At 64.7% G+C, this 14,822-nt stretch overlaps 3 protein-coding genes across 3 annotated transcripts; 2 read left to right on the top strand and 1 right to left on the bottom strand.

Annotated features, from left to right (window-relative positions):
• Nucleotides 1–2,332: 2,332 nt before the first annotated feature.
• On the top strand, nucleotides 2,333–4,936 carry EMIHUDRAFT_448294 (hypothetical protein). Its single transcript, XM_005767306.1, has 9 exons — nucleotides 2,333–2,407; nucleotides 2,484–2,577; nucleotides 2,682–3,138; nucleotides 3,258–3,399; nucleotides 3,593–3,660; nucleotides 3,781–3,990; nucleotides 4,119–4,184; nucleotides 4,250–4,297; nucleotides 4,472–4,936. Exons 1-9 carry the CDS (start codon nucleotides 2,359–2,361, stop codon nucleotides 4,793–4,795), a joined length of 1,458 nt encoding a protein of 485 aa, XP_005767363.1. The 5' UTR covers nucleotides 2,333–2,358; the 3' UTR covers nucleotides 4,796–4,936.
• A 318-nt stretch (nucleotides 4,937–5,254) lies between these two features.
• Nucleotides 5,255–5,912, top strand: EMIHUDRAFT_197596 (hypothetical protein; the record flags this gene model as incomplete). The annotated part of the gene is made up of 4 exons (XM_005767305.1): nucleotides 5,255–5,266; nucleotides 5,344–5,454; nucleotides 5,550–5,626; nucleotides 5,807–5,912. The coding sequence occupies 4 exons, from the start codon at nucleotides 5,255–5,257 to the stop codon at nucleotides 5,910–5,912; spliced, it is 306 nt and encodes a 101-aa protein (XP_005767362.1).
• A 2,249-nt stretch (nucleotides 5,913–8,161) lies between these two features.
• EMIHUDRAFT_461672 (hypothetical protein) lies at nucleotides 8,162–13,498 on the bottom strand (the record flags this gene model as incomplete). Its single annotated transcript, XM_005767304.1, has 7 exons — nucleotides 8,162–8,488; nucleotides 8,980–9,009; nucleotides 9,526–9,621; nucleotides 9,751–9,801; nucleotides 10,169–10,405; nucleotides 10,776–10,947; nucleotides 13,188–13,498. The coding sequence occupies 7 exons, from the start codon at nucleotides 13,496–13,498 to the stop codon at nucleotides 8,162–8,164; spliced, it is 1,224 nt and encodes a 407-aa protein (XP_005767361.1).
• Between the last annotated feature and the right edge of the window lie 1,324 nt (nucleotides 13,499–14,822).

Genomic DNA, 14,822 nt, shown 5'->3' with positions numbered 1-14,822 from the left:
GGGACCGGCCCCAGCTTCGGCTGAGGGCTGACAAGCTGCCGAGCCCAAATCACTGTGAGAGTCGTGATTTCTTGTTGGTTTTCTAAAATCTCTCTCAGAGAGAGACCACAGACATAGAGTATTAAGTATTATATGATGAAGGATCCGTACCGAACACACGCTTATTCACATTTCACAAGGCGTCCCGCAGCAACGAGAGTCGCGTTGATGCCAGTCCACGCGCTGATTAGAGGTGAAAGATGTTGGCTGTCACGTTCGCGAGGCCTCGGCCGCGGCGCATCCCACCCGGCGTCGCTCCCCTTTTCGCCTTCCCTTTGCTGCGACCGCCGACGCTCGCCCGAGCGGCCTTGGGCGTGGCTGCATGGTTGGATACCAGGACAGTGGCCTCGAGTGGGGGCGGAGTCCTCCGCGCGGACGCGCCCGCAATCGCGTCGATGTCCGCGAAGAGGTCTCGCAGCATCGTGTCGGGCGGCTGCAGCTCTGCGTGTCCCCTGGGAGGTCGGGCGCGGCTCCGCGCTGCGGCTCTGCGGCCTCCTGCTGCGCGAGCTGGTGGCGTGCCCTGCGGAGAGCTGGCATCGCCAGCGAGGACCACAGCGTCGATGCCGTCAAAGAGCTCGAGCATACCCGGCGTCGCGAGGCCGCCGCACGAGGCGGGAGGCCCGCGCGACGGGCGATGCGGGGTGCTCGATGCGACGGGTCCAGCAGAATCGGGCACAGCGGGATCGGGCGCGTCGAGAACGCAGGCAGCGCACCGCCGGAGCGCGCCCAGCACCGAGGAGGTCGGGGGCATCTATGCTTGTGTTGTGTAGAACGGTTGCGGGCCGATGCGATTTGAGCGAGCTGCGAGTCCGGCGGGCGCTGGACGGGCGCCTATTTTTTCCATAAAATACATTGGGGCCTATGTTCCTTTCCGCGGCATGTATTACTTTTTGTGCGAGCAATCGAGAGCAAGGTGCCCGTCCGGGCCGCCGCCACGACAAGGTAAGGTTGGCCGCCGCCTCCCCGCGCCTTTCCATGCCATCACTCGTCCTAGAGTGCGGCTCCGAGGGTCTGTGTCGCATCTTCGGCCCACTCGAGGAGACGAGAGCACGCGTGCTGCTCCTGCTGCTCGCATTGCTTGCAATCGCAACTCTCGGTGCCTTGCGCCGCATATACGTGAAATTTGGCACCGGCACCACCTTGTCGATCGCGCTATGCACCGGCCTCGCCTTTATTGTCTCAGCGACGACGCTCGAACACAAGCAGAGCGATCGAACCCGAGTCGATCGGGAGCGGGTGATGAGATCCGCATCTGATGCGGCACGCTTTGAGTGCACGGCAGGCTCGCACCACCGCATCGCGAATGTGAGCGTAGCTGAGCTCGTACCCGTTGCTGAGAGCGTAGCCATCGTGGGCAACGGCGGGTCGAGGAACAAAAACGAGTCGCTGATTTTGTCCGCGAGATGGGTCGTGCGCTTCAACTCGTTTAGCACAAAAGGACAGGGCATCGCGGTGGGCGGTAATCGCACAGACATCCACGTCGTCAACGACGCTGGCTGCTACAACCAGCTGGAGCATCGAAGCCGGCCAAAGCTCCTGCTGCGCCTCGGCTGCAGCCGCGGCGTGCAGATCCTGCGCCAATGCGACCCGGGAGTGCGAGAGTGCCGTCTGATGCCAGACTCGTACAGAGCCCTGTGTGAGGAGAGCCGCTACGCGCCGAGCCGCGGCTTCATGGCGGTCGCCCTCCTGCGGAGACCGCGCATGAGGATCTTCGGCTTTGTTGGTCAGGCCCACTACTACGAGAAAGCTCCCAACGCGGAGTCACACCGAGTCGACATTGAGCACCGCTTATACCGGGAGGCCGGGCTCAGCAGCTATGCGCGGCGGCGGGCGCGCGCTTGAGAGGTGATAGGCAAGCTAACGGGAGTCGGCTGTCTGAGCTCCCACGGATGCCCCCTTGTCTGAAAGCAAAACCACACACCAGCACCTCAGCGCGCTGGTAGTACTGCACCAGCCATCACGGCGTGGAGCAATGTATTGAGGGCATTGTACTGGGCGCCAGCCAGCATGCCTCTGGAGCCTCCCCTCATTGTCGCAGCTTTGCGCAGAGCAGCGTGCGAGCAGCGCAGCGCCAGGCCGACCCCTGGCACGCCCAGGGCGGACGTGAGACGGAGGCCCGCCGAGCGAGTGCGAGCTGCATCGGCGGCCATGTCTCCCGCAGCCGCGAGCGAGCAGCTCAAAGACGCAGCATCGCTCATGCTTTTCCGAAACGATCTCTCGGTCCTTCCTTCTGTTCGCGTAATTGCAGTTATGGACCCTCCCGTGCACGAATTCTTTTGTTGGGGCGCCCCACCGGGTGTCACCAGAGGGCGGCGAGCCATGATCTCTGAGCTGAGCAGCCAGGCGACGGAGTGGGCTCCGTCTGACGGCGCGCGCGGCCTGCACCTCTGCGCAACCGCACAACGTCGGACACTGACGCCCTCGTCTCACTCTGCGCTGTATAGGCCGCTATGGTGCTGAGCCGCAGGGGCAGGGCGGCCACTTCGGCCAGGACGCATACGGCGGCTACGGCGGCGACCAGCGGGGCATGGGCCAGATGTGTGTCTGTGCCCGCGCACACCGGCTCACTCACTGAGACACTGGCAGGAGCTCTCTCCCGCGGCGAGGCCCTCGGGCGCTGACGCTGCGACAATGCGGCACAGGTACCCGCCGGGCCAAATGATGTACCCTGGCCAGGGCGGCGGCTCCATGGATCCGGCGATGTACTACGGGCAGGCGCACGGCGCGGGCCCGTACGGCGGGTACGGCGGCGGCGGGATGGACATGAACCAGCTGGGAGACCAGTTCGGCGCGATGGGCATGGATGACATGCGCGGCGGGCGAGGCGGCCGCATGGGCGGCCGGGGCGGCTACGGCGGCGGGTATGGCGGCGGTTACGACGGCGGCAAGGGCTACGGCGGCGGCTACGGCGGCGGCCGCGGCGGCGGGTATGGCGGCGCCATGGGTCCGACCGGCGGTTACGGGTACGACGACCCGCGGAAGCGGGACGAGGAGCGGGACCGCGAGCGGGCGCGGACCGGCGTGCGCGGCGTGCGCACCGGCTGCGTGATGCCCGTGCCGGGCGCAGTCGGCGCGGGCACTTCGGCGATGTCTGCCGAGGCGCGCGGGCAGTCTCCGACCCTTCCCGCTGCCCGCCTCTGGCTGCGCACCCTCGCGCGGCCACAGGAGAGAGATCCGAGGCGGCTGCGCGAGTGAGCCCCGAGAGGCGGCTCCGACAGGTGAAGCGGCTCAAGGAGATGGTGAACCCGCCGCACCTCGACTGCCACCCAAAGTCGGCCCGCTTCTTCATCATCAAGTCCTACTCGGAGGACGACGTGCACAAGTCGATCAAGTACGGCATCTGGGCGTCGACCGACACGGGCACCGCGCGATAGATGCCGCCGCAGAGAGAGCGGCGCGGCCACTCCTTCTGTCACCGCCGCCAGCAGCAGCGCAGCGCTCTCTGCCACCAGATGCGAAGTGCGGAGCGGCGCAGCCGGATCGCGCCCACGCCAACGCCGCCCGCCCGGCCAGTCTGCGCTCTCAGCCTCCACTGCCGCCGTCCTCCCGGCAGGCAACCGCCGGCTTGACGCCGCGTACCGCGAGTCCGCGAGCCGCGGCCCAATCTACCTCTTCTTCTCGGTGACACCCCCGAGCCGCCTCGACCGCAGCCCTCACACGCTTGCGCCGAGTCACTCCCTCGCACACGCCACCCTGCCCCGCTGCCTCTGGCGCCGTCCCACCGACGCGCCCCCTCCGCAGGTCAACGCGTCGGGCCAGTTCTCCGGCATGGCGCAGATGGAGTCCGCCATCGACTACACCAAGAAGTTTGGCGCGTGGGCGCAGGACAAGTGGTCCGGTACCTTCGCGATCCGGTGGGTTATCGTCAAGGACCTGCCAAACAGCCAGTTCCGCCACATCCTGCTCGCTAACAACGAGAACAAGCCCGTCACAAACTCGCGCGACACGCAGGCGCGCTCCCTCACCTCTTGGCGCCTCCTCGATCCTCCTCGCGCCTCCTCCTCTCCGCCACCTCCTCTCTCCTCGTCCCCTCCTCTCTCCTCGTGTCCCACCGCCCCCCCACCTCCTCTCCCCCGCAGGAGATCCTGCTCGACCAGGGCCGCGAGATGCTCGCCATCTGTGCCTCCTTCCGCGCGCGCACCTCGGTCCTCGACGACTTTGGTTTCTCTCCCCGTGAACAGCGCCTCTTCACACCTCGACGTGTGAACAGGTCCTCGACGACTTTGGCTTCTACGACAAGCGGCAGGAGCTGCTCGAGGCGCGGGCACCAACCCCCCCCCCCCACACACGCACACACACGCACACGCACACGCACACGCACACGCACACGCACACGCACACGCACACGCACACGCACACGCACACACCACACATTCCGCACACCGACACCGTCCATTCGTCTCGCCGCTAACTCCCCTTCCTCTTCCGCCAGGCGCGCGCCGCGTTGGGCAATCAGCAGGGCGGTGCCGGGGCGGCGGGCGGCGGCGCGCTCCCCGCCGGCATGCCGCTTGCCGGTGGTGGCGGCGGCATGCCGGGCGGCGGCATGCCGGGCAGCGGCATGCCGGGCGGCGGCATGCCGGGCAGCGGCATGCCGGGCGGCGGCATGCCCGGCGTCGTGCAGCAGGGGATGGGGATGGGGATGCACATGGACCCGCAAGTGGCGCAGGCGGCGGCCATGTCACTGAGCTCGGCGGGCGCGCTCGGTGGCATGGGCAGTTTGGACGCGGGAGTGCCCATGTATCCACCTGTGCGTTGAGCCTAGAGAGCTGCGTCAGCCATGTCGCGCCGGTCGGGGAAGGGGTTCGGTGGAGGTGCGTGGCAGAAGGGGTGCGGGTGGCGGGCGGGGCAGACGGACGGTCTTTTGATTGTTACACTGCTTCGCGAGCGCGTTATAAATAAATAAATAGAGCAGTCATCTCCAGGGAGAGATGGGCGACGCACACGAACACAGAGGGACAGTGCGCACCCCGCCCCGCTCGCAGGGCGTGCATTAAAAGAAAGAAAACAGTTAAACAAGCGGGGAATGTGCACGTTTTTTTCTTTTTTTGCCGTGCCGGCAAAAGGCACCTCTCGGCCGGGTGTGCATCGAGCAATGCATCGGCTCACTCTGCTCTTGTCTGCCGCCATGGGCGCGGCCAGCCTCAGCATAACGAGATCGCTCCCCGGTCCCGGCGGCGCTTCCGCCGCTCGCCCGCGCCCGCGCGCTGCTCTCCGCATGGAAATGCAGGTACTGCCGCTCAGTGCGCTGCTCGGATATGCGCGCGGGCTCCGATGCCGACAGCGCGCCCACACCGTCCTCGACAGGAGCTCGAATTTATCATCCACGCAGACGGGCGGGTCGAGGAGCGCGTGCGCGGCGTCAAGGGCGCCAACTGCCAGGAGATCACCGCCAAAATTGAGTCGGCGCTGGGGGAGGTGCGCCGCCCGTCCCAGCGACCGATGATCGCACGATTCCTCCAGCCGTGCGCCGAGCCTCTGCCTTCCGCAACCATTCGCCCGGCCTCCTGCAGGTGTACCATACTGAGGCTACCGAGGAGATGTACGAGGTTGAGGTGCAAAACACCAACGAGAACACAAACTCCGCTGAGTGGGGGAGCGGCGGCGGCGGCGAGGGCGACAGTGGCGGTGGCGGCGGCGGCTGGAGCGGCGGCGGCGGTTGGTGAGCCGGCTGGCTAGCTCGTGCGGAGCGCAGAAAGCCGACGAGGCGTGGCCTCTCCCACGCCCGCAAAGCACCTCTCTCCGCTGTGTTTTCTCAAGCTCACCTCAGCGAGCGGCTTGCGAGCGCCGGGCCTCCCTTCGAGCGCGGTAAAACGAGTCCTGCCTCGCGCTACACGCAAGCCGTGAGCGTCCTTGTGGGGCTTGTGAAAATGTGATCGTATTGCTATCAGTAACCAGCCTCCGGCGGGGCCCCCCGCTACCATCCAAACCCGAGTACCGGTCTACTATCATAGGTAGAGGCTCAAGTGTGACATATAAGTCCACACCCATACACATGCACAAAGCAACTCTCACGGCACACGGGCACCGGGTGGAGCGGCGGCGGCGGCGGCAGCAGCACGCGCGGGCGGACGGATTCGGACGGGGCGGAGCAGCGACCGCCTGGGCGGCCGCTGCTCTGTCTGCCAGAGCGCGCCGTCTGCCTGCGCAGCTCGAGCGCGGTCAGGTGCGAGGAGCGAGGACGCGTGGCGGCGCGGGGAAACGCGGCGGCGGTGGCGGCGGCGGCGGCTTTTTTAGCAGCGGAGTGGAAAAGGAAAAAGGTGTACTCGTTTTGAAAACTTACGATTGACTTAAGGTGTAAATAAAATATTCTTAGCTTCAAGCCCCCCTCCGAGACTAGGGACAGAACCCAGAGATACATACGTCAAAGGGACTGCGCCTCGCCCCCACTTGCCCTGACTGCACAGGATAGCATGCCCCGATAACGGCGACACATAGTGGGGGACACTGCGCAAGGAGGGGGTGCGAAGGCTCATTGGGGTACTAGGTGGGACCATGAGGGGGGGTGGGCGGGGTCCTGTGGGGGTGAAATGTTGCGCGGCGAATTCGAACCTACCCCCTCGCCGCGCCGATCCTCACGCGGAGGGTAAAACCCTGTGGGACAAAACCCCCCCGCGGTCGGCAGTCTTCAGAGTGGACCCCCCCCTCCCCAGCCTCCCCTGTGCATCTCGCACCCCCCCCCGCTCCCCATCGGTGACTCGCGAAGGACACGGACACTCGGGGTGAGGGGGGGTCCCCCAGAGAGGGGGCTTTGGGGCATTGTTGGGTTGATCGCTCGTGCCGATCTCGGGTCGATCTCGGGTCGATCTCGGGTCGATCTCGGGTCGATCTCGGGTCGATCTCGGGTCGATCTCGGGTCGATCTCGGGTCGATCTCGGGTCTCGGGTCGGTCTTGGGTCGGTCTCGGAGTGGTCTAGAAAAGAAAAAAAATGTGGGGCGAGATGAGGCGAGATGAGGCGAGGTGAGGCGAGGTGAGGGGCGATGAGGCGAGATGAGGCGAGATGAGGCGAGGTGAGGCGAGATGAGGCGAGATGAGGCGAGATGGGGCGAGATGAGGCGAGGTGAGGCGAGTGGCGAGATGAGGCGAGATGAGGCGAGATGGGGCGAGATGAGGCGAGATGAGGCGAGGTGAGGCGAGATGAGGCGAGATGAGGCGAGGTGTACCTCGGCGAGATGAGGCGAGGTGAGGCGAGATGAGGCGAGGTGAGGCGAGGTGTGAGGCGAGATGAGGCGAGTCGAGGCGAGATGTGGCGAGACTAGGAGGCGAGAGATGAAGCGGGATGTTGTGTGGTTGCTTGTGCTGCCAAGCAGGCAGCACAAGCAGCCACACAAGTCAGCTTTGGGAGCTCTCGGCGACGCCCAATGCGTGCGCCGGTAAGGGGGAGTGTGCGCGCGCGTGTGTGAGATGTGGATTGTGGCAGGCCTGCTGCTGCTGATGGGAATGGCTCTGTGTGTGGCGCTGCGCTGGCGTGCGGCGCGCGCGTGCTGTGCGCGTGTGCGTGTTGGATCCGCGCGTGCGTCTGCGTGTGCTGCGCGCGCGCCGCCGGCGTGTGCTGTGTGCTGTACTCTGCTGTGCGCCTGTTTGTGAGTCTTTAAGGCGCAGGCCTGGCTGGCAGGGCTGCGCGGTGGGCTGCGGCGCGCTGCGGGTGGTCGCGCGCCTGCCTGGTGGTGTGCGGCGGCCGCGCAACCCGCCCGACCGGGTCGTCGGCGGCCCAGGGCGCGAGCATGCGGTCGGCGCTGCATGTGAGGCTGCTGCGCGGCTGGCGCGTATGTTTCCGTGCGATGAGGGACGCGCGTATGTGTTCACGCTGCGGGCGCGGGCGGGCGCGGGGGGCGGCGTGGTCTCACCGCGGTCCGACGCCGGTTGGTCTTCGGCGTGACGAGGGCGGGCGCGCAGAGAGGCCTTGCCGCCATCGCGTTGCCGCGAAGGAAAAAGAATAGAAAGACTTAAGGTGTAAGGTGAACGAGAAAAGTCGAAAATCGCGTCTCAGACCTCAGAGGCCAGAGCTCTCTTCCCCTGGCCTGAGATGGCGCGCGATTACCAGTCAGTGTAGACTGTGTGTGAGAGAGCATAACGGTTGAGCTCTCTCTCTTGCAATATGGTTGAGGTGGAACACCTCAACGCTCAACTTAAACTTCTTACTGCGGTCTCCTCCGGCAGCGGCACGCCCGCCGCATGCGTCGAGTCGAGGAGAGGCGAGCAGTCGACGTGCTCGAGCCAGAGGCCGCACGCGGGCGCGGGAGGGATGCGGCGCCGCTCGAACACGAACGAGCGCCTCCCTCCTGCCGCTCCCCCCTCCCCTTCTTCCGCCTCCAGACCCGCCTCCCCCTCCGCCCCGTCGCCGCTCTCTGCCGCGGGAGCGGTTGCTGCGGCGGAGAGAGCGAGCCGCACCGTCCCCTCTGGCTCGCGGCCCGTGCCGACGGCCACGATGAGCGAGGCCATCCGCCGCACCTGAAGGGGTGGGGTGGGGTGGGGTGGGGTGATGGCTGATGCGACGTGAGGCGGGAGTGCGGCATCTCGAGTGTGGAGGGGTGTGCTTTTGTGTGGAGGGGGGCGTGGGCGTGTGCTGTCTGCTGGGCGTGTCTGGTGGAGGCAGTGAGGAGCCTCTCCTGGTGGCGGAGGAAGCCACCGCCGGTGAAGCGCAGCTCGAGCACCGGACCCGCCTCGCCCGCCTCGCCCTCCTCGCCCTCTCTCTCGCCCTCTCTCCCGCTCTCTCTCCCGCCCTCGCCGCACGCGCCGCACGATCCCGGAGGAAGCAGCTCGCACCTCCCGCCTGCGGCAAGCAGCCCGCTCGGTCGGGAGGTGGCTGCTAGGGTGGCTGCTACTAGGTGGCTGCTAGGTGGCTGTAGGGAGAGACGGGGTGCGTCGGAGTGCAGCGCTCCTCCACTTGGGGCGCAGAGGCAGCCGAGGAGAGGGAGGCTGGCGTGCCGCCGCGCGCGAACCTCAATCGACGCCACTGTCCGCCGAGTCGCCTTGCGGAGGGAGGGAGGGGGAGAGGGGCGACAGGGGGGTGAGAGGGGCGAGGGAGGGGGAGAGGGGCGACGAGGGGGTTGGATCTGCCGCGGCGGCTGCTGCGGGAGGCGGGCGGCGGGGCGGTGGCGGTGGCGGTGGCGGTAGCGGCGGTGGCGGTGGCGGCAGCGGCGGCGGCGGCGGCGGCGGTGAAGGCGGTGGCAAAGGCAGAGGCGGCGGTCGCGGCGAGAGAGGGGAAGGGGCGCGAGGCGGGAGGGTGGCGCCTGCGAGGCTGGCGCGGTGCAGAGCGCAGCCCAGTCGTGCTCCCCTTCCATCGCCGCGGCGGCGCGCCGCATCGCGGCCATGTTGAGCGGCGCGTCAAGTACCTTGAGGGAGTCGAAAGGTGGCTCGGAGACGCGTCTCGGTAGGGTGTCTGGAGGCGGGCCTCGGAGGGCTCCGGAAGTGTCTCGGAAGTGTCGCGTAAATGTCGCGGAAGTATCGCGGAAGTATCGCGGAAGTGTCTCGGAAGTGTCACGCACCCAGCAGCCGCGGCGGCATCCGTCGCTGCCTCCCGCCCGACCGTCGACCGCATAGTAGGTGTAGGTCTTCGCCCCGGCGCCCGACATGGCGTGAGCCTGGCGGAGGCGAGGCCAGGTCACAGACTCCCCACATCCGGGTGGTAGGCAAGAGCTGGTCTTCTCCTCTTCCTGTGACACAAGCACGAGCCCCATACAGAGTGAGAGGGTGCGCGCGGGCGAGTCAACCTTGCGGTGGGCGTCGAGGGCGCGCAACACCCGCACGTCGGCAGGGAGGGCCTGCGTGGCGCGAATCGGAAGTGTGAGCGTGCGCTGGTTGTGCTGGTTGGGGTTGAGGACACACACACACACACACACACACACACACACACACACACACACACACACACACACACACACACACACACACACACACACACACACACACACACACACACACATGCATGCATGCACACACACACACACACACACACACACACACACACAGAGAGAGAGAGAGAGAGAGAGAGAGAGAGAGAGAGAGAGAGAGAGAGGATGGGAAGGCGGGAGAGTGGGAGAGAGCGCGCGCCTCGTTCAGCCGCGTTGCAATCGCCGCCAGTTCAGCGTCGCGAGCCGGTCCAGGCACGGCCGGCGCCGATCTGCGCACAGTCACGGTCACGACCTGCATCATCGCGTGCACGCCCTTGTCGAGCCTCCCGGCAGCGACTGGTGCGCCATCTGTCACACCCGCCCTGCGGAGCGCAGCTTGCAGTGTCTCGCAGACGCTTGGCAGTGACCCGGCGCAGGCAGGCTGAGGCTGCCACCCGCAGTAGTTCGTGCCGAGGAAACTTACCCGCAGCAGGAGCTTGGTGCGCATCCAGTGGGTCCACTGATGCTGCCCGGCCTACGCGTGGTTGGTTGGTTGACAGGCAGGGCTCCCTTCCCGCGCCGAGACTCGCCCAGGGCCGCTCCGTTTCACAGCCTTGTTATTTGAGGAGCAGGGGGAAGTAGGGTATGCGTGAGGTATGAACGTATTGGGGTATCTATTTCCATCTTCGGGGTAGGCAGGTAAATCCTGCTGTTGCGCCAGGTAGGCATACGCTGGTACTTAAAGATACTTCGTAGACGCATAGTATGCTGGTATGGGGAGTTTGAGACGCACATATGGCAGTATGTTGCAACTCGTCTCAAGTACACAGGTAGCGGCGGTCGCACCTGCAAGTATGGGTACGGGGATACCACTCCTTACGTGGTCCCGCAACCCGCCCAAGTACCCGGTACCCAGGTATCTCGGGGGCGCGCTCCAGTATCTGCAGTATCTGCAGTATCTGCAGTATCTGCAGTATCTGCAGTATCTGCAGTATCTGCAGTATCTGCAGTATCTGCAGTATCTGCAGTATCTGCAGATACTGCAGTATCTGCGGTATTCTGCAATATCTGCAGTATCTGCAGTATCCGCGGTAGGTCCGGGTCGTCTGTGGCAACAGGCGGGTGGGGTGTGGCAGCACCACCCTCGCAGCCCAGATCTGCCGCCGCCGCGCTGGCTCTGCCAGGATGCACTGTACCGGCAGCGGCGGCCAATGCCTGCAAAGTTCAAGCTTGCACTCCTGAGCGCGTGTGTCGCCGCGACCCACCAGGTGACGCAATCATGTCTGCACGCAACCGTGGCTCACGTCTCGTCGGCACCGTCCCTGAGTGCGTCCCGCCTTGGTTGGCGACACACACTCGACGAGGACAGTCCGGCCGACGGGAACGTGTCGCGCGCCGGCGACGGTTGCGGCAGGGTGGTTGTGTGTACGAAGCGCCGCTTCGACGAAGCGAGGTTGGCAGGCGCCCCTCACGAGCCCCGCAAGACATGCCACACGCCCCTCGCAAGCGAGGTTAGTAGGCGCCCCTCGCGAGACTCGCAAGAGATGCCACACCCCCCTCGTAATAGTGCATATTCTGCTTTTGGCAGCTGTTCCACCGAGGCTGTGGGGTGCCGCAGCCGCTGTTGTATAGCGCAATCAGCATCTGCAGCATCTGTGCAGCATCTGCAGCATCTGTGCAGCATCTGCAGCATCTGTGCAGCATCTGCAGCATCTGTGCAGCATCTGCAGCATCTGTGCAGCATCTGCAGCATCTGTGCAGCATCTGCAGCATCTGTGCAGCATCTGCAGCATCTGTGCAGCATCTGCAGCATCTGTGCAGCATCTGCAGCATCTGTAGCATCTGCAGCATCTGTGCAGCATCTGCAGCATCTGTGCAGCATCTGCAGCATCTGTGCAGCATCTGCAGCATCTGTGCAGCATCTGCAGCATCTGTGCAGCATCTGCAGCATCTGTGCAGCATCTGCAGCATCTGTGCAGCATCTGCAGCATCTGTGCAGCATCTGCAGCATCTGTGCAGCATCTGCAGCATCTGTGCAGCATCTGCAGCATCTGTGCAGCATCTGCAGCATCTGTGCAGCATCTGCAGCATCTGTGCAGCATCTGCAGCATCTGTGCAGCATCTGCAGCATCTGTGCAGCATCTGCAGCATCTGTGCAGCATCTGCAGCATCTGTGCAGCATCTGCAGCATCTGTGCAGCATCTGCAGCATCTGTGCAGCATCTGCAGCATCTGTGCAGCATCTGCAGCATCTGTGCAGCATCTGCAGCATCTGTGCAGCATCTGCAGCATCTGTGCAGCATCTGCAGCATCTGTGCAGCATCTGCAGCATCTGTGCAGCATCTGCAGCATCTGTGCAGCATCTGCAGCATCTGTGCAGCATCTGCAGCATCTGTGCAGCATCTGCAGCATCTGTGCAGCATCTGCAGCATCTGTGCAGCATCTGCAGCATCTGTGCAGCATCTGCAGCATCTGTGCAGCATCTGCAGCATCTGCAGCATCTGCAGTATCTGCAGTATCTGCAGTATCCGCGTACAAGCGGCGAAGTCTGTGGTATTGAAGTATGCATGCTTCGCCATACTTCGACACTTGTGTGTGGGAGGTATGGCAGTATTGTGCCGCCCCTCTCGCAGTATTGCAGTACGAGGAGGCCGGACGCCGGTATCCGGGTACCGGGCGCACTGGGCACGAGTACAGCAGTACGGATACCTAGCCCTACCACAGTGTGAGTCCTTGTCAGGTATGGCAGTATGGCGCTGACTTCCTAATGTACCCCAGTATAACCAGCCATTCGTACCGTACGGATACTTTATACCCTACTTACCCTTGTCCCCTGAAAATACGTCCTATGGCAGAGGTTGAGGTGCGAGCCCTGGCACAAGCCCTCGCCGGGGCTCGAGTCGAGCATGCGCAGCGAAAAGCACGGATCCCCCCTGTGAAAATGTGAGGCGTGGTCTCTACTCGCCAGACGCTGACTGTTGAAATGAAAGCGCGAAAAGAATTTCCGCCACTGAAAAGAATTTATCGTTGCCTCTGCCACAGCAAGGGCGTGGGGCAAGAATTTTAGAACAAGAGACCAACCTCGCACAGGATCGATGAATCAAAAGGAGAGCGATTTGTTCGCCTACTGCTCTGCGGCGAGACGACCAGTGAAAGCCCCCAACACTCGCTCGCCTCCTCCAGGCCCCTCCCCGCTATTTTACACGCCACCCCCTGAGCCGAAGAGAGAACGCGCGAAAGGCTTTCACAGGCTCGCGACGGAGGCCCCACCGCGCCGGAGGAAAGTGAAAAATGGAAATATCTACGAAAACGCCTCACAGTATCTCTGCGTGATTGCCCCCGTCCAACTCGTAACGGAAGCGTGTCTGGGTTCCTTGGAGGAGGCTGATCTGCGCGAAGTAACCCCGCTGTCCCCCGCTGTCGTGGTGGCCGGTGTTGCGCGAGTTCCACGGCTCGTACGCGGTCTGGTTGGTCACGACCAGATCTAGCTCGATTGGAGGGGCGTCGCTTCCCTCGGCGATGCGAACGACCCGGCTGTACCGGAGCTCCTGGCGGTCGTAGTCGGCAAAGTCGTCGTCATTGGTGCAGCGGCAGCCGCAGCCACACGGACAAAAGGGGTCGGGCTCCATGTCCGGCGCTCCTGGCAGGCAGGCCACCCCACCTTTAATGTCTTCGCCACCCGGGTAGCCGCCCAAGTTGTTGACAATCTCATCGCTCTCCGAGAAGGTGAAGTAGACGCCTCTGAGGTGGTTTCTTGGTCCGGGGCAAGGGTTGAAGAAATCGTCGGGCGGCGGAGACGGTGGTGGCGACGGCAGGGAAGAGGGTGGCGGAGGGGGCGGCGGCGGGAAGCTGCAACCTGGGGTCTGGGGGTGCCTTCCGGCGCAGCACTCTGCCATGTGCTGTTCGCGGCAGAAGGCGCACTGTGCTTCCCCTACCCAGGGCAGCTGGCCCGGCAGGGCCACGGCGCAGTCTTTTACGCTCGAGGGCTCGTCGGGCTTGGATATAATGATCTGGTGGCAGGCCTCAACCAAGCAGCAGTCCCTCGCGATCTCGTCGCGGCAGAGCTGGCACTGCTCGCCGCCGCAGCCATCGCACCGCGAGAAGTCGCATGCCGGTGACAGGGGCGGAGACGGTGGCAGCGGAGATGGTGGCAAGTCTGAAGGAGGTGGTGGCGAGGGCAGGGGCGGAGACGGTGGCGGCGGAGATGGTGGCAAGTCTAAAGGAGGTGGTGGCGAGGGCAGGGGCGGAGACGGTGGCGGCGGGGACGGTGGCAAGTCTGAAGGAGGTGGTGGCGAGGGCGGCGGAGGCGAGGGCGGAGGCTGCGAGGGCGGAGGCTGCGAGGGCGGAGGCGAGAGGGGTGCGTCATCGGGGGGTAAGGGTGGGAACGTGAAGGGCGTCGGCGGTGAGGGCGGTGGCGGGGACGGTGGCGGGGGCGTCGGCTGCGGTGGCAAGATTGCTGGCGCAACCTGTGGGGATGAGGGTGGCGACGTCGACGATGGGGGCAGCGACAGCGACGGGGGGGGGGTGGGAGGAGATAGCAAGGGTGGCATGGACGGTGGGGTTAATCTTGGGGGGAGTGATGGCGGCGGCGGCGAGGGTGGCAAGGTTGAGGGTGGTGGCGGTGACGGCGGAGGCGGTGAGGGCGGTGGCGGTGAGGGGGTTAGCGGTGGCGACGACCCTGAGGAGGCCCACACGGCCATCGCATGAAGGCTCATGCTCAGTTGCAAGGCGTTTCAGCAGGACGTAGAGAAGCCACGCGCCTCTCCGAAATGCCGGTTTCCCAAAAGTTGGGCTTCGCGGCAACCGCCAACCGGGATGTGTCAGTTTGATGAGCCAATTAATTGAGGCTTCATCTTTCATCGGGAAAAAACTTCCAAGCGATATTTCCCTCTGAACTCTCATGGACATGGTCACGCCCGCGCGTAGGGGTAGTAGGGTGAGTCTATCGGTAAG

The sequence above is a fragment of the Emiliania huxleyi genome, assembly GCF_000372725.1.
Source record: "Emiliania huxleyi CCMP1516 unplaced genomic scaffold EMIHUscaffold_5, whole genome shotgun sequence".
Classification (NCBI taxonomy): Eukaryota; Haptophyta; order Isochrysidales; family Noelaerhabdaceae; genus Emiliania; species Emiliania huxleyi.
This window is presented reverse-complemented; position numbering and strand designations above follow the sequence as displayed.